The sequence below is a fragment of the Vidua chalybeata genome, chromosome 17 (genome assembly GCF_026979565.1).
Source record: "Vidua chalybeata isolate OUT-0048 chromosome 17, bVidCha1 merged haplotype, whole genome shotgun sequence".
NCBI lineage: Eukaryota > Metazoa > Chordata > Aves > Passeriformes > Viduidae > Vidua > Vidua chalybeata.
This window is the reverse complement of record NC_071546.1, coordinates 14,917,448-14,933,032: the sequence shown is the minus strand read 5'-3', so window position 1 is coordinate 14,933,032 and position 15,585 is coordinate 14,917,448. Positions and strand designations below refer to the sequence as shown.

General features: G+C 42.4%; 1 protein-coding gene across 3 annotated transcripts in view; it reads right to left on the bottom strand.

The window, feature by feature from the left end:
• PREX1 (phosphatidylinositol-3,4,5-trisphosphate dependent Rac exchange factor 1) overlaps positions 1 to 15,585 on the bottom strand; it is a 128,959-nt gene that overhangs the window by 58,093 nt on the left and 55,281 nt on the right. For all 3 annotated transcript variants that reach the window (XM_053958586.1, XM_053958587.1, XM_053958588.1), the window contains exons 2-5: positions 13,217 to 13,288; positions 8,802 to 8,924; positions 4,545 to 4,649; positions 1,596 to 1,697 (exon numbers count right to left, since the gene is read on the bottom strand). In XM_053958586.1, coding sequence (XP_053814561.1) covers positions 1,596 to 1,697; positions 4,545 to 4,649; positions 8,802 to 8,924; positions 13,217 to 13,288 — 402 coding nt within the window. The remainder of the gene's footprint in view (positions 1 to 1,595; positions 1,698 to 4,544; positions 4,650 to 8,801; positions 8,925 to 13,216; positions 13,289 to 15,585) is intronic.

Here is a 15,585-nt window from a genome sequence, read left to right as displayed (position 1 = left end):
CATAACTGAAGTTCAGTAGCAAAGGGAGAGCAAACACTTAATTTCAAGGTTGTGCTATTTTTAAATCTATCTTTTTTCCTTGCTTGGAGAGCTCCATTTTCCTGGCCAGCACAAACAGAATCTGGCTGTTTTCCCTTAAGTGTTCTCAAGTCTGAGACATCTGTGTCTGCTCTGGTAATTTCATGCTAGCAACTATCAAATAAGTCTTGAATGGGACACAACTTATTTGCTATGCATTCACTAGCTTTGAGAATCAGAATCAACCACACTTTATAATGGTCACTGCTATCTTCTGAGCTGAACAACAACTAGTGTTATGGTATTATCTCACTGACTGAGGCAGATTTGTTGCCTACTGAAAACCTAATTCCTCTTTGCTTTTTCTTAAAACTTTTATTTCCTGTCCAGGAAGTTTCAACTAGTGTGTGATCTTTATCAGCCTGTATACAAGAAGAAATCCATAGCAAAATGGAATGCAGCCCCACAAGATGCGGACCCCTCCCTGCAAGGCTGTTTGTTCAACAGGTACACATGGGTCTGGGTCAGCTGCCCCAGAGCCAAGGGTAGGCACAGGGAGGGCAAATTCATCTTTACCCCACTGTGGCTTGAAAGCAAGAAACTCTGTTTCAGTTTTCATCTTGGTGGTATTGGCTTTGGCTTTCAAAGAAAGGATGTTTGGTGCCCAGGAGTTCTGACATACTTTCATCACAGAATTCTTACTTTCTTCCACAACTCATAAAGGGACCTTTCTTTCAAAATATTAGGGAAAGTATTTGTATTTTTTTCTAATCACTTTTCTTTTAGTAAACACAGTGTGATGCTGGCTGAGGAAGAGATCGGCATCACGGAAGATTGGTGGCTGTTAGCCACAGAATATCTACCAAGCCACTGGGGGATGCCAGCTCTCCCAGAAACTGCTTTCTCTTTTTCCCCATTCTTGTCCCCACCAGGCAGGAGACCCAGCCCTGAGCAGAAAGGATGAGAGGCAAGTTAGCTCTTTTCAGGTCCTTTATGCTTTATCTTCTATGGTAAGAATACCAGAATGGGGCCAATTAGTGCCACATACCATAGTCATTTCTGGATTGACACTCGCCCATTGGGAACTCATCTGAGACAACCAAAGAGTTTTCAAACAAGCTGCCAAACAGCTGTCAGAAGATTTATCATTGCTGACCTGCTCACCATCAAACTAGAGACCTTGTAATGAAAAACATATCCCTTTAAGAGTCCCCAGAGCCATCCAGTCCCTTGCAACATAGGCACAATTCTAGCTGAACACAGCTTTACAGGAAGTGGCTGAAACAGCCTGCACAAGCCTTAATAAGCATCTGAAGAGCACTCAAGTCAAAAAGCTTTGGTTAGTCAGTAAATCGCCCTGTCTGCTCTACCCAGACCATAACAGGATTTAGCAGCCTGCCAGCATCAGGCAGCTTTTTTGCCTGTACCCATAAAAAGCCATTTTCTTCAGAGAAGATCCAACTTTCAGAAGTGTAAATCAGGGAAGCAATAGCGGCAACAAAAGTCAGGGCTAAATAAAATGTAGAATCACTCCAAGAATAAAACAATCATCTGGAGAAATACTTTCTCTGGTTTACCTTGAGCAGAAGAGGATATTTGCAAATTCTCTGAATTGGAGTCAGTAGATAACCCTCTAGTGGAATGTCTGTTGTCTTTCTGCCTCCCAAGAGCATGCAACCCTATAATCAAAAAAATAAACAAATGTTACCTCAGACACAAAGCTTTCAGATGATTTTTGACACAAATTTGTATTTCTAAAACATGTCTTATGGTGAGAAAGCACTTTACCACACCTAAGGTACAGGAAATGGCACTTCATTCACCACTGACATACAGCCATCAAGTCTGCAAAGTCCTGCAGGCATCAGCAAAAGAAAATTTGCTGTGGGTAACAATGGCTGTGCAGAACGGTATCTTCTCAGAGAAATATTATACAGCTGGTGACTCAAAAACCATCCTAACAATACAATGGCAAACAGCAAACCTCGATGGACCATTACCTAAAATAATGCAATTTAGCCCCCACAACAGATACAACCTGTTGTCTTTGTTTACTATGTAAAGTTGTATAGTGTTGGTCCAGAAAACTCTTGAAGGCTAAAATAAAGCCTACTAACTAGTAATCATGTAATTAACTTTAGTCCAATTCTTATGTCTGAATTGAACTGGAATTGAAACAAATTAGTCATCTGCATAACATCCACCAATTCTCTGGTGAAACATTATGCCTGAGCACAGCTGGACAAACAACCTGGGCACCCTGGCTGGCTAACCTGCACATGTGGAACTTCTCAACAGATTATGGAAATTCATTTCTCAGGATTGATATAGAAAGGGAGTTTAAGAACAGGGGATGACACTGGGAAAAAAAACAAACCTTATAGTCCTTGACCTGTCCTTAATTTGTAACAAAAATCTGTAATCTTTGTGACAAATCAATACTGCCCTACTGTAAGCTTTTTACACATTTCTTGATGACTGTACTATTGGTTGCTGCCAGAGACAGGTAGTAGCTTCAGGTGGACTTCAAGTCTATCTCAGATAAACTATGTCCACATTCCTATGCTCAACCACGAATATGGACTTTGCTCCAAGTCACTCCAGGTGCAAACCTGTCCTGTCCACACAGAAGTTGAACTTTAAATGCAGTTCAGCCAAGAAGTGCCTGCTTGGGGCATCACCAGTAGTGTTTTCCCCTGTGAAATACGTGCTGTGGCTCAGACATACTCTGAAATTTAGTGAGCTTTTTGGCTATAGCTCTTCAATTCTTCTCTTCAAGGCATGTTCACCGACATTATACATTAAATCTCCTTAGTCCTAACTGGTATTTTTATAGACAATTGTTTGTAAAATAACCCTCTCTCCAGGCTATTCTAGATCTGTGGCATTGGCTATCCAGCTCACAATGCTTCCTGTCCAATTTCCAAGTCTCAAGTGATTCAGTCCTTGCCATCTCTTCTTTCAGCCCTCTCTCTAGTTCTGGGCTCAAAACTGCCCTTTAACACTTACTGACTTTTCAAACACATTCTCACATTCTATGTTTCAGCAGCTGTGAGGGGACAATCGGGCCAAATCTATCCTCACAAGTAAAGCTTTGTACTCTAGTGCTGCCTTCTCTGCATAGTAGCATTGTAGCACTGGTTTGGGAGGCAGAGAAGGGAAGGGAGGCCTGGAAGAAACTACAGCACCACTGCTAAGCAGACACATCAGTGCCTACTTCCCACACTTTCTGCAATTTTAATAGTCTCTTGGATTCAGGTGCTGCAGCAAGCCACAGCAGACAGTGTGACATCTTTGATGTCCCTCGTAATTAGTTTGCCAGCTGCTGTCTCTAACACAAACAGAAAACTTTGTCAATCCAGTGGAAGTGGAGAACATTCTGAAGGTTGGGAAGGACTGTGTTTACATGCACCTTCCCTCATCTTTCTCATTGGTTTCCCTCACCAGAAGCACCCAAAAAACCCTCATGAACAAGGTAAGGGTAATTTAGTAATTCAAAGTAATGGTTTGATAAGGTTCATTAAAACTCAGACCTGACAAAGAGACTCTGCCTACGCAACAGCACGAGGGTAGGCTCCCTCTGAGGCCTGTATCTTGTGGCTAAAGTAATGCTCTGGCCCTGCTTGCGACTGATGTTTATATGGAAGTTTTCTTTTGCTGTACAACATTGGGAAAGAACAGAACTTTCACAGCAAGCAAAAAAAAAAAAAAAAAAAGAGCAGAAAGAAAAGCAGGTCCTTTGCAAGAAAGACAGTCTTTATTTCACTTCATAGAATTTACTAGGAAAAAAGCTGATGTGACAAATTATTCTCCTCATCTATGTGCCAACCCCATTAAAAATGCCATTCATCCATGGCCAAGGAAACAAGACATTCAAAAATCAAGCAGAATTGGGGTGAAAGTAAGGAGGAGAAATGACCAAGAAAGGAAAGAAAAGTAAGGAATGCAGTGGTAGAAGGCGGTGCCCACTGATTGTTTCTCCTTCCAGCCCAGCCTCTAAGGCATGTTTGAAGGATGTATGGCCACAGTCCCTCCTTGGATGGGAGTTAGGTTACTTTTGATTTAAGCAGCAATGATGCACTCAAAACAATTCATCCAGACTACATTTCTTGCCCACAACTGGACTCATTGAGAAAAGGGTGTCAAAAGCAGGTCATATTTTTCTCATGAGCCTGCAAATGGTGAGTTGGTCAGAGAACTGAGCAGGGAACCAAATCCAATGGGAACTAGCCTCAGTCTTGCTGATGACTTATTGCATTACTCCTTTCATCATCTGTGCTTGTTTTTTCTGTTGATTTTTTTAAAAATAAGATCTTCCTTGTTTCCACTGCTATCACTCCTGCTTGTAGTGCTCAGTTCTGTGCCTCAACTCATCGGTGATTTCAGTACCCCTCCACCCTGAGCGCTCCATACCTGCAATGGATAATACCTGCAAAATGCCCAGCATTCCTGGGATACCAAAAGGTTATTATGAGCACAGGGCAAAGTCAGATCATTCTGTCAAGAGTGCTAGAGAAGGTGCTTACCAGAAGGAATGTTCTTACTGTGGGGATCTTGTTCAATTCCATCAGCAGTCTGAGTGCTTTCTCGTGGTTGCTACAGTACTCCTCGTACACAAAGAATTTGTCTTTCTGCAAGGAAAAACAAAGTAACTTATTGACTCAGACACCACTGGAGAGATTATTTTGCCACCGTCTGCTACCAAATTCCTTATAAAGAGAGGCGGACTCCAAGTAGCATTAGCATTGGAGTTTTCAGGAAGTGTGTGACACTCGTAATGTGAGTAATGTATATAGGTGCTCACTAATTCCTGATTTACTCTTTTGTGAGTTAACAGAGACTTTTCTGAGCACTGAGACTTTCAGCACTTTTCCTCTTAATGCTTCACTGAGATCATAGGTATTCTTTCCTAAAAGGAGGGATTTAGCTCTCTTGGGAATACTTGCATGTGTGTCAGGATATTCCATGAAAGTAGCCAGAAGCAAAACAAAACCAGAAGCAAGGGGGCTCACCACTCCTTCAGGAGGAAGAAAGCCAGGTGGCTGGGAAGAGCCAAGGCCTGAAAGAAGCTCTGAGGTCTGGAGGGGAACTATAACACAAAGCAGTCAGCTGGAAATACCCTGCCATTCAAGGGGTGAGAGCCAGTAGGTTGGCTGGTTTGTGTTCTGAAACAAGCAGCAGACAAAACTTCACAGATATATATAATAGTTTCTGTAACTGGAAGAATTTCACCAAATACAAACCAAATAACCAACATATTACAGATACTAAAGGAAGGGAAGGGTAGCTTCACAACTAGATTGAGCTACTAACACTGGGACATATCACACCCAGCAGCACATGCTGGAATGAAATCCCCTGGTAAGAAATGAAGGTCAGCTGGCAGGTCAGGGTCAGCAAGCTCTGCTCTACTGATCTTCAGATTCAAAGACAGTGCAACTCCTTCTATCTAAAATGATCAGAGATACTGAACGCATTGCAAACACTAGATATCTCAAAACACTGGAGTAATTCACAAAAGAAGCAGGAACAACTATTTCCATGCCCAAGCAGATAAGGAAAAGAAATTGCATTTATGTTAGTTAGGAGAATTTGACATTCTTGTCAGATGTTCAATGGTAGATATACACGTTCAGAGTCTGTAAAATGCTTTTGGGTTTGGTTTAATTAATTTTTCCTTTCCTTGTACTTCAAAAGAAAGAACTGAGAATAAATAGATGTATGTCCAAACACAAGAACAATGGTACAAAGCAAATAAAACAACAGCCACAAAGGGTTGCAAAGAGCTGGAATGCAGATGTTCAGGACTTTTATCCTTCATCAGCAGCTGTTCATGTTGCTACTGGGGTGCAATACTGGGAAGCTGCAAAGAAACAAACATTTCTGACCACCAGATACAGGAAAAGGCAGGCCTGGGTCCACAGCACAATAGAAAAAAAAGCAACAGGATTGCTGTCAACCATAAAACAGGACAGCTATAGAGTAAAACAGACACAGAAGTTTTTCCCACATCTTAGCTCACTTCTCCTCAACTCCCTGGATGCACACAAGCACCATGCTTGACACTAAAAACAGCAGCCATTAACACAGAATCATCTGTTACATTAGTGCACATAAAATGTCACTGCTCAGGTTTCTGACTGCAGCTTTGAGTGCCTGGAGTTTGGGAGGCTATATTTAGATGATGACAAAATCCTTTTGCTAAAGCTCAAGACAGTACAATAATTATACACACACCAGAGTGCTTTCCTCAAGTCTTTCCTGGCTGTACCCCACATTGTTGACCCACAAATATGAGAACTATGCTTAAAATTACTTCATGTCTGAAGTGTTTCATTTTCTCTCTGGGTGATACTCAGTCCTAGGTTCTCCCATATCCTGGTGAGGAAATTATCAGTTACATAATTACAGATGTTAGCTCAGGAATTCTGAACCTGCAGTTGCTCTAGGTTAAAGTGCAATTATGGTCAGAGATGTGACCAGATAAAAATGGCACTTTCTTACTCAGCAAATCTGCTGGATACACAGCTAGACCTTCTGTTTTGGTGGCAGAAGTAAGACTGTACTGTTCTCAGTTTGGTTGAAATAAGTCTTTAACCATTAGTTTATTCTCCAAATATGTTATTTTGGATCCATTAGTACTGCCCACAAATTAAGGCAAATGTGAAAACAGTTTTGACTAGAAAAAAGCAAATAAGATATTTGGAAAACTGCAGCATTTTATTTGGACATCTTTTTAACAAGGCATGGCATATTCTTGTTTCAAAGCAGGCTGAAACCAGCCTTGTCAACATCAAAAACCTAAACAGAAGATATAATTCTCAACAAAACAATATCCTCAATGACTTAGACAGTAAAACCAATCACTCATGCAACATTGCTCCAAAAAATGAGCGTAACACACATTTTCCTAGAACAAGATTCTAGCTATTATATCCCCAAACCTCTAGCAATATGGCAATATCAGAAACAAAGGATCAGACAATTCTCTGCCCTTCTGCTTCACACACAGTCACACCCTTTCCTGCCCTGCAAAAGCGAGCCTGCGCTCACAAGGTGCAGTCACTCCACGGTCAGCGCATGTGCCCTCTCTGACATTAGAGACACGTCCCACATGCTGCTTTTGTTTAAGGCTGTACACAGGATTTGGAATGAATTTTCAAGGATGTTCTGTACGATCTGTTACAGTCACACTGAACCACAGCTCCAGAATAAACTCTAGCACCTACCATCAGACAATGAATTTCTGATCACCCAACCAAATGGAGTAGGGCAGACAATGTCTGTCTTCCGAAGGAAAACAATTTTCCACACCGGAATATCAAAGCAAGCACATTTCATCATCTCTTAAAATACTTCAAAAAGACAATGTGCATTAATTTCTTTTTTGGAATTGCAAAATCTGCTTGCTTGCTTTAGGTGTTACTCAAGACTTGAATCCTGAACTGGAGGTCCTTGGCACAATATCGGGCCCACAACAACTACCATCCCTTGATGTATTCAAAAGAGGTGTCAGTGTGGCACTTGGGCACATGGTTTAATGGTGAACATGGTGGTGGTGTTGGGTTGACACAGGACTTGATGCTCCTAAAGGTCTTTTCCAACCTTGATGATCCCATGATTCTATAAAAGCAGCATTCTGTTTCTGACGGCTGGTGGATCGTTGCCAAGAAAGGCTCTTCTAGGCCAAGACAGACCAGGAAGAATCAGGCCTATGTAGACTAGAGGACATTATGGATACACAAATCTCATGAAGAGGACCCAAGCACTGCAGTCTGATGGAACTCTACATGGTGAATCTGGGGATTCCTACAAGGATATACGATACACAGAAACTTAGAGAAAACATGGTCCACTAGAAAAATGCACTGTCTGGATAAAACAGTGCTTCAAGAATTCTCAAGCTATTCACCAAATTTTTAAGTATTTTTAACACTAAGTTTCTAAAGAAAAGCACCTCTGCTAACATCCAGCTGCTGACAAGTACTGGACTCGTAATCAGGACCAGAAATGACCTTGCCAGTTGATCACAACAGTGGATACACCAATATATTCAAGATTCATTGGCCTTATGTTCCTCACTGCAAGCTCCCCACAGGACTCACTATGATTTGGTGATAATAAAAAAGAAGACTGAGGGAGTTCCAACGCTTCTTCTGAGCATATTCCAACAACAGAACCCTGCCCAAAACAAAAGACCAAAGAAATGCTCCCCACGGTTTCCCTGAGTGAAACGGCAAGAGCGTGTGCTGTGAGGAAAGCTCCCGAGCCCCGCCAGCACGCGCAGCGCTGGCAGCGAGCGGCTGCTGCAACCCGCGACCCCAGGCTGCTGCAAGGGCTGCACGGACCACAGACAACCAACCCAGACTGCTGCAAGGGCTGCTTGGGCAGGGAGCATGAACATCACATACCCCTGCCTGCAACACCAGGCAAGCACCTGCAGGAGTACTGTTTCTGAGGCACTTGAAATTGTGCTGCTTTTCTGAAACTTTTGGAACAAAAGCAGACAAATTCTCAGCAATAAAATGTGATCAGATGGGTGAGAAAAAAAAGAAAAAATTCAACAGGAAAAGGAAGAGTTTCTAAAAATACAACGTTGTTTAGCTCAGTTTGATGTGGTGTCCATTGTTCTAACCTCATTCACAAGTTTTTTCCCACCCTACCTACAACTTTCATACAAGACACACATTGTCATAGTATCGCTACAAGCCTTAGAGATTAGGGGCTGGAGAGCTTATGACAGGAAACTGTATTTTCAGATAGCATTAAGTCATTGTACTTACAAATTTTAAGAAAACATTTCCCAGTTCATGCTGAGACTGGGGTTCTGGTTGCAAACAAAATTCCAGAGCAGCCAGGAACTCCTTGTGAACACCAAGAATGTCTTCAATATTAGAAAATAAGATCTGAAATATAAGGAGAAAAAAAACATTACTCATTTTTAATATATGTCAGTGTTTTTTGCTAAATAGTAATGCCAAAATACTGGGGAGCTCTACTTACCATGGAGACTTACCATGATAGGATCCAGAGCTGAGACAGGGACTTGTAAAGAATGAATTACACTGTATTTGCCCCTTTCCTAGCTCCCTATAAAAATGTTTATTGCTACTGAGGTACCTGCTGTAAATTAAGGTTATCTTTGCAGACCCCTGAGCATGACAAATGCAAGCAACCTCTTTTAAGTCTTGAGAATATTTCCTATGAGAACAGCCAGGTAAATGGAACCACAAGGCCAAACTCATTTTGCAGGAGACAGAAGCAGGGAGTAGTTTGCCTTTCCTTCCCATGCATTAGAAATCCCTTTCTGGAAGAAAGGGACTTCAAGGTAGCACACACAGGAGTGTACCTCTAAATAGGCGACAAAATCTGCCATATGGAATCCAGCCTTACACTGCCCAGAGTACAGAATAGTGTACATTTCTCACAAACCTCAAGAGCAGCATTTAGAGTCCCTTTCACTGATGTCAGTGACACCAAAAGGCACATGTAGAGGGGAAGAGGCCCCTTGTTCAACCCTGTATGAAAAGGCAATTGTGACAGTTAAATGATCCCTGTGATTAGAATATACGTGTGCTAAGGGGAATAAACTGCCAGGGTGAAAGATGTTATAAATACATTATATCTTGGTCATTTTCACACAAAATATGAAAAGAAAGTGTGAATCCACGTGTAGGAGATGGAATACTACCTAGAGAGGGGCAGAAGTCCTGACGTGAGGTGACAGCCATCAGTACCGGCAGCCACTGCAGGGAAGGCTAAATAGGCAGAGTGAATCCTGAAGTCTGCAGTGACATATGTGTTGCAGACAATGTTTCTATCACTTTGCTTTAACTATGTTACTTGCAAAGAGAAGACCTGCAGTGCAGTCAAGCAAGCTTTCACATTGGAAGAAGCCTCTCAGATCTGGCTCGGTGAGCAGGTGACCCTAAAGTATGCAGCATGACAGAGCCAGCCTTCATCTTCCTGGTATTTGCCGTGGGAAGTGATCACACCTAACATCTCCAAACACTTCCTAAAATGCCTTACCGTAACACTAAACTCTTCAACTTTATGCAGTGGAATTTATTCACCAGATGTAGCACTGAGTCAGCCTGGTGGCTGGTGATGTGGAGCAATTCAGACAAACAATAATCTGTAAATTAAGTCTAATGATTAAAGTTAGGACTGAAACCTCAATTCCTGGTTTAAAACCAGTTTCTCTCTGGTTTAGCATGGGTAGACAAGATCAGGAATTCAAGACCTTCCTCTCTGCAGGTAGCCAGGTTCAACTCCATACTTCCATTACTCACAAGGATGGGCAGAGTATTTATCTCAAACTTCTCCTTCAAGCTGACTGCCTGTCCAGAGCAGAGCTTGTTGTATCTTCCTTGTCTTTGCTTCCCTCTCCCTTCAGGAATTCTGACATACAGTGCTCTGCACCATCATTATTGCTCACTTGTGCCTCAGAGCTCCTTTCTAGCTCTCAAGAAGCTGAAAGATTCCGACACACTGAATTTGCACTGACTGGCTCTGCACCCACAAAAAGGGCAGGGAGCTAGGATCCTTTCATTGTTCCCTAGAAATTTCCTGTGCTAATTCAAGTGGAGCCTGCAAGCGTTCTGTCATGTGCCTGAAAGTGATGCGCTGATGCAGTAGCCCTTGCCTGCATTGCTGTGCCAGAAGTGGATTAACAAGCAAGAGGAAAACATCTGTCAGGGATGATTTTATCCTTCAGGAGCAGTCTTCAGGGCTGGTTTTTGATCCAAGGAATACGTGTGCAATCTAATTCTGAGGTGATCAGTAAAGCTCTGCTTGCAGCAGAATTTGCAGGTAAGAATCACTTGAATCACTTAAAAATCAAGACAGCAGACAGACCTTGACTGCACATGCTCCTGTACCAAATCCAGTTACCAGCCTTGTGCACACCCTCAAGTTGTACTGCCCTCAAACTGCTTTATTAGTGAAGTGACAGCAGTGCCTGCTGTGAGCATTACATAAGAGTATCACATCAGGAGAGTTATTCCCACATGAGGCAGTGAATAAATTCAAACCAATTTTTAATGACGTTGCTGCAGCTGTTAGTGACTGGTGCACTTGTAAAATCTGGGCCTGGCACAGGACTCAATGTGGCCTTTCTAGAGAGGGCTACAGTGGCTAAAGATTACCAAAATCTCTGGTACTTAGCACCAGCTGTAGGAGAAATCTGCAAAATAATACTGGAGGCAATAACCCAACTAATCTTAAAAACCACTTTCTCCTTTTGCTCAGAGGTGAGTGACTGCCTGAATGGCCCATATTTTCCTCTAGGCATTTCTGCGTGTGAAGAAAGAGAATAAAGATGGGCTTCTCCTTACATAAGCTGCCAAACCACTTTTATAGTCTCTTCTACTGCTGGCCATCTCACAGCTCTCTGGTGACTCAAGACACATAATATCAGCAGGCAGATTATCAGAAGACCCAACACCACCTTGCTTTTCCTGGCTCTACCAGCTAGGTGGGAGAAAGGAGTGGGAAATAAAAAACAAGTATCTTTCACCTGCAGGAAAGACAAATTATTTGGTATAGCAGGAGATGGGGGGTGGAAGAAGGAGACAATATTAACTCTGGAAATTATGGACACATGAAAACTGTGCCTTGCAATTCTGTTTCACCAGAAATAGGCATAAGCCTTTTATTACTGAAGGGAAGTTCTCTTATTGAAAGCTGGGTATTGTAGTAACAGCAATAAATGAGGTTTCACAGTGGTCTCAAAAAGATCCCCCAGACATTTCAAGAATGACACAAAAATAAAGTGGTACTTCCCCAGAGGAGTATGAAGAAACTTCAAGTACAAATTCTGCTGTACAGGATTTGTAGGCACTGCATCTGATTATGTGGGAGTCATAATTAATATTCATTTTGATGACATGAATAATGATAGAATAATAATTTTCATCAACATCAACAAATAGTTGTGTAAGTTTATTTTCATGCAGAGCTTAGTTTTTGCACACTTCTATGTACACAAAATCTACTGTCACTAATCACTTGTCTTTTTTCTTCAGCCACCCCTGAACTTACTTCAGATGCTGGACAGTGAGTTTTTGGAGAGCGGGGATTTCGAATTTCCAGATTTGAAGACAGCAAGAAGCTGAGCTCCACAAAGCTGCCAGCAGTCTTGCTCCCAGCCCATTCTGATGCCAGCCAGGCAATACCACACACCTTGCTGGCCTGAAGAACTCACAGCGAAGGTGGGGCTGGAACCCTGCTCACCTGGTACATGCAGGGAGCCTGGCACAGAAAACAGAGGAGCCAGCCGGGAAGCACATGCCAGCTGCAGCAGCACTGCAGGTGTGACACACCTCCTGCGGCTGCCCTGCTCCCACGGGGCCACAGGGCAAAGCTGCTGCTGATTCAGGAGCTCCAGAACCAAACACAAGTGCAGTCAAGCACCATCCAGTGGGAAACAAACTGCGCTCTGTCCTACTCACCAGTGGGTTTCACTTGCGTTTGTGTATGAAGAGGGCTTTGGTTTCATGTGCACATGTGTACAAGGCAAGTTTTTTAGCCAAATAACTACAAGTAAGTGTTTTGTGTATTTAGGAAATTAATGAACAACATGCACCCCTGTGACCACAGGCACTAAAGAAGCCTGTACCTCATGGTTCTCTATGTCCTTTAACTATTGCCAGTGCAAAATTCATTCAGGAACCTCCTCATGCAAGGGTCTCACAATATGTAGACCTCCAACAAAAACCCAAATTCCTTTCCACAAGAACATAAAGGAAAATTCTTACCTCCTTCTCATAAGCCCTATCAAATTTCTATTAGTAGAAAACAGCAGATGCAAATTGGCTAAATGAATGCTGTCAAACAAAACAGACAAGGGCTGTGGATTCCCTGCCTTTCCTCTCAAAGACATTGAAATGGTCCCTCAGTACTCTACTCAGCATTTCACAAATCTTGCCAGAAGTTAGTATTTCTGACAACACTACGCTGTTGTCAAATTTTACTAAAATTAGCTGGTGAGATGAAAAAGTACTGGAACATGACAGCTATAAGAATGGGTCAACAGATTGACAGATAAACTGTCAACATGAGCTCCTTTCCTTAGGGAATCAGCTTAATAATAAGCATCAATATGACAAGAGGATATTTGATATTCATATCCCTGAACCTAGCCTTTCATTGCATATCACTTCCCCTACCAAGAAAACAAGGAAGACAGAAGAAATACCTTAACATTCTCCTCTGTTATGTACTTCTCAGCTTTGTCCACTGCATTCTGTCGAATCCGGTGAAGAAATGCCTGCACAGATAAAAGAAGATTTATGTTCTAATTGTTTGATAATAGTTTGATTTCACTATTTTATTTCCTCTAGGTTCCCATGAACATAGTGTGGCTGATTACCTCTAAGACTGAAAGAGTGTAAACATTTAGGAACTCCCCACCACAGCTGCATGCAGGCTGCATGCAGGCACTACCAAAGACATTTCCTACAAGCTGTTGGGCTTTAGCTGTTGGACAATAAATGTCTTCCCTTTATTGAAGCTTTTAGCTTTAATTATCTGTTACTAGTAGTAGAACTACAGCAGGGTCCACTGGCTCCTCTGAAGGTGTCCTGTGTCTCTAGGATGCAGCTGTTCTGCCCCGGGGCAGCGTGCTTGGCCCGCAGCAAGATATGTGTCAGCAAGAGACTGCAGTAACAAGGAAGGGACAGTCACACTGCTGGAGCTGGGGCTAGGGACAAGTTCAACAGGCTCAATATGTGGGGAAGGGAAATGGAAATCACCAGACAGTGCCTGTGATATACTGTCCTGTTCACTTTATTTCAGTTGGTCAAGACGAAGCAATGCTAGAACTTTTCACTTAGGTTGGGTTTCCCCTTCTCTCAGCTCTGCACAAATCTGGATTTAACAGCAAAATCAATAAAAAGCTCCAGGCCAGATACAAATGGACAGTGATCTGAGTATCAGCCTGAAAAGCATAACTCTGGCTACTGGAAGTTGAGAGGACCTACTTGCATTTGCACTGAACACACCCACAAACCTATTTGATTCAGTGGGAAGGGTTTAGAAAAGAACACTGCACGGGATTTGCATCTCAAAACTCCACTGGTTTAGCAACTACCGGCTAAAAGGCACTTCTGAACTGAGAGCAGAGAATTTTATATCCACAGGCATCAGCAGAGATGGAAATACCTGCAGGAGAGACTGAAGGGCAGCCAGAGAGGACAGAATCTGCTACAATAAACTACATAACCTTTGCAAAGAAGGGAAGAGAGCTTTTCTCTCTGGTCTTGTCAATGGCTTCTAACTTGCCTCCCACACAAAAGAGTGGGCCCTGGGGAGTGCAGTGAACAAGGATGAAAGAACTTCTCTTACCCACCTGAGAGAGTGAGGGGAAGTTGCTCATGTCTTTATTTAGGGCACAAAGCAGCTTTGTTACAGCTTGATAATAAAAAGCCTTTAAAAGCTGAACTATTCCTGAGCAAGATCCATGTCAGCTGGTGCATACTGCTCTTTTGCCTTTTCCCTTTTACCTGCTGGGATCAGCAGCAGGTTACAACCTGGTAAGAAGCAATGTCACTGAACCAAACTTACAGCTTATGGAATGCCTTCATCTCTGGTGTTTTGCTTGGCAGTGAACATGTTCCTCTGACTGACTTTCAGCTCTAAAAGGGGCACATCTCTGTTCCAGCTTAGGCATGGCTCTCTGTCATTCATCAGCCATTCACACTTTACAGAGCAGGTACCAGTAAAAACGACATTAATTAATGAGGCACAGAGACCCTACATTTGTTTTTAGCCCTGGATTTTCAACCCGCTTTTGAACAAATTTCAGGGACCATAACCACATTGCTCCTCTAGTATTGCTAAATAGGAAGATGATCTTGGCTAGATTCCAGCTAGATATGGAGAACTTGGAGGAGTTTGTGGGGACTAGGAAGTCTGAAGAATAGATTCCTGCATCAAAGGAACAGGACATGTGTGCCAGTGGCAGAAGGGTTATTTTGTAAGGACCAGCCAGTCGACCCTGCCAATAATCTGATGACAGGAGGAATAGCTGCTGCACTCCCACTGCAGCACTGGGTGTGAAAGCTGAGCATTAGTAACCAGGCACCAGAGTCATACAAGGTAGCACATTATTCTAGAGACACTCTGGCTAATGGCAAGTCGGGCAGTGACTTCCCTTGCTTTAATCACAAACATGTTTGGAGAAAACAAACCCAATTGAAATGATCAATTAATCTACATAATTAGCAGCTCCACTGGTGACTAATAGTTACTTGCATGTCAGTCCCAGTATGAAGGGTCTAATAATAGAGAGCTGTATACAGAAGTGCAAATCACATTAGCTGTTACAGGCCACTCAATAAAAAAGTAGAGACTGTTAATCTAAAAAACAACTTTTCTGTGATGCTCATCTGAAAAGACCACATGATGTGAGCACATAAAAAGGGAGAAAAGAAGAGAGGAAAATCAAACGAAAAATAAAAAAGGCATAGAAGCAGAAAGAGGAAGAAGGATGAAAGACCTAGAAGGGAAACAGACAGTCAACTTTGTAGATAGTCTTTCAAATCTCCTACAGCCTCTGATCTACCT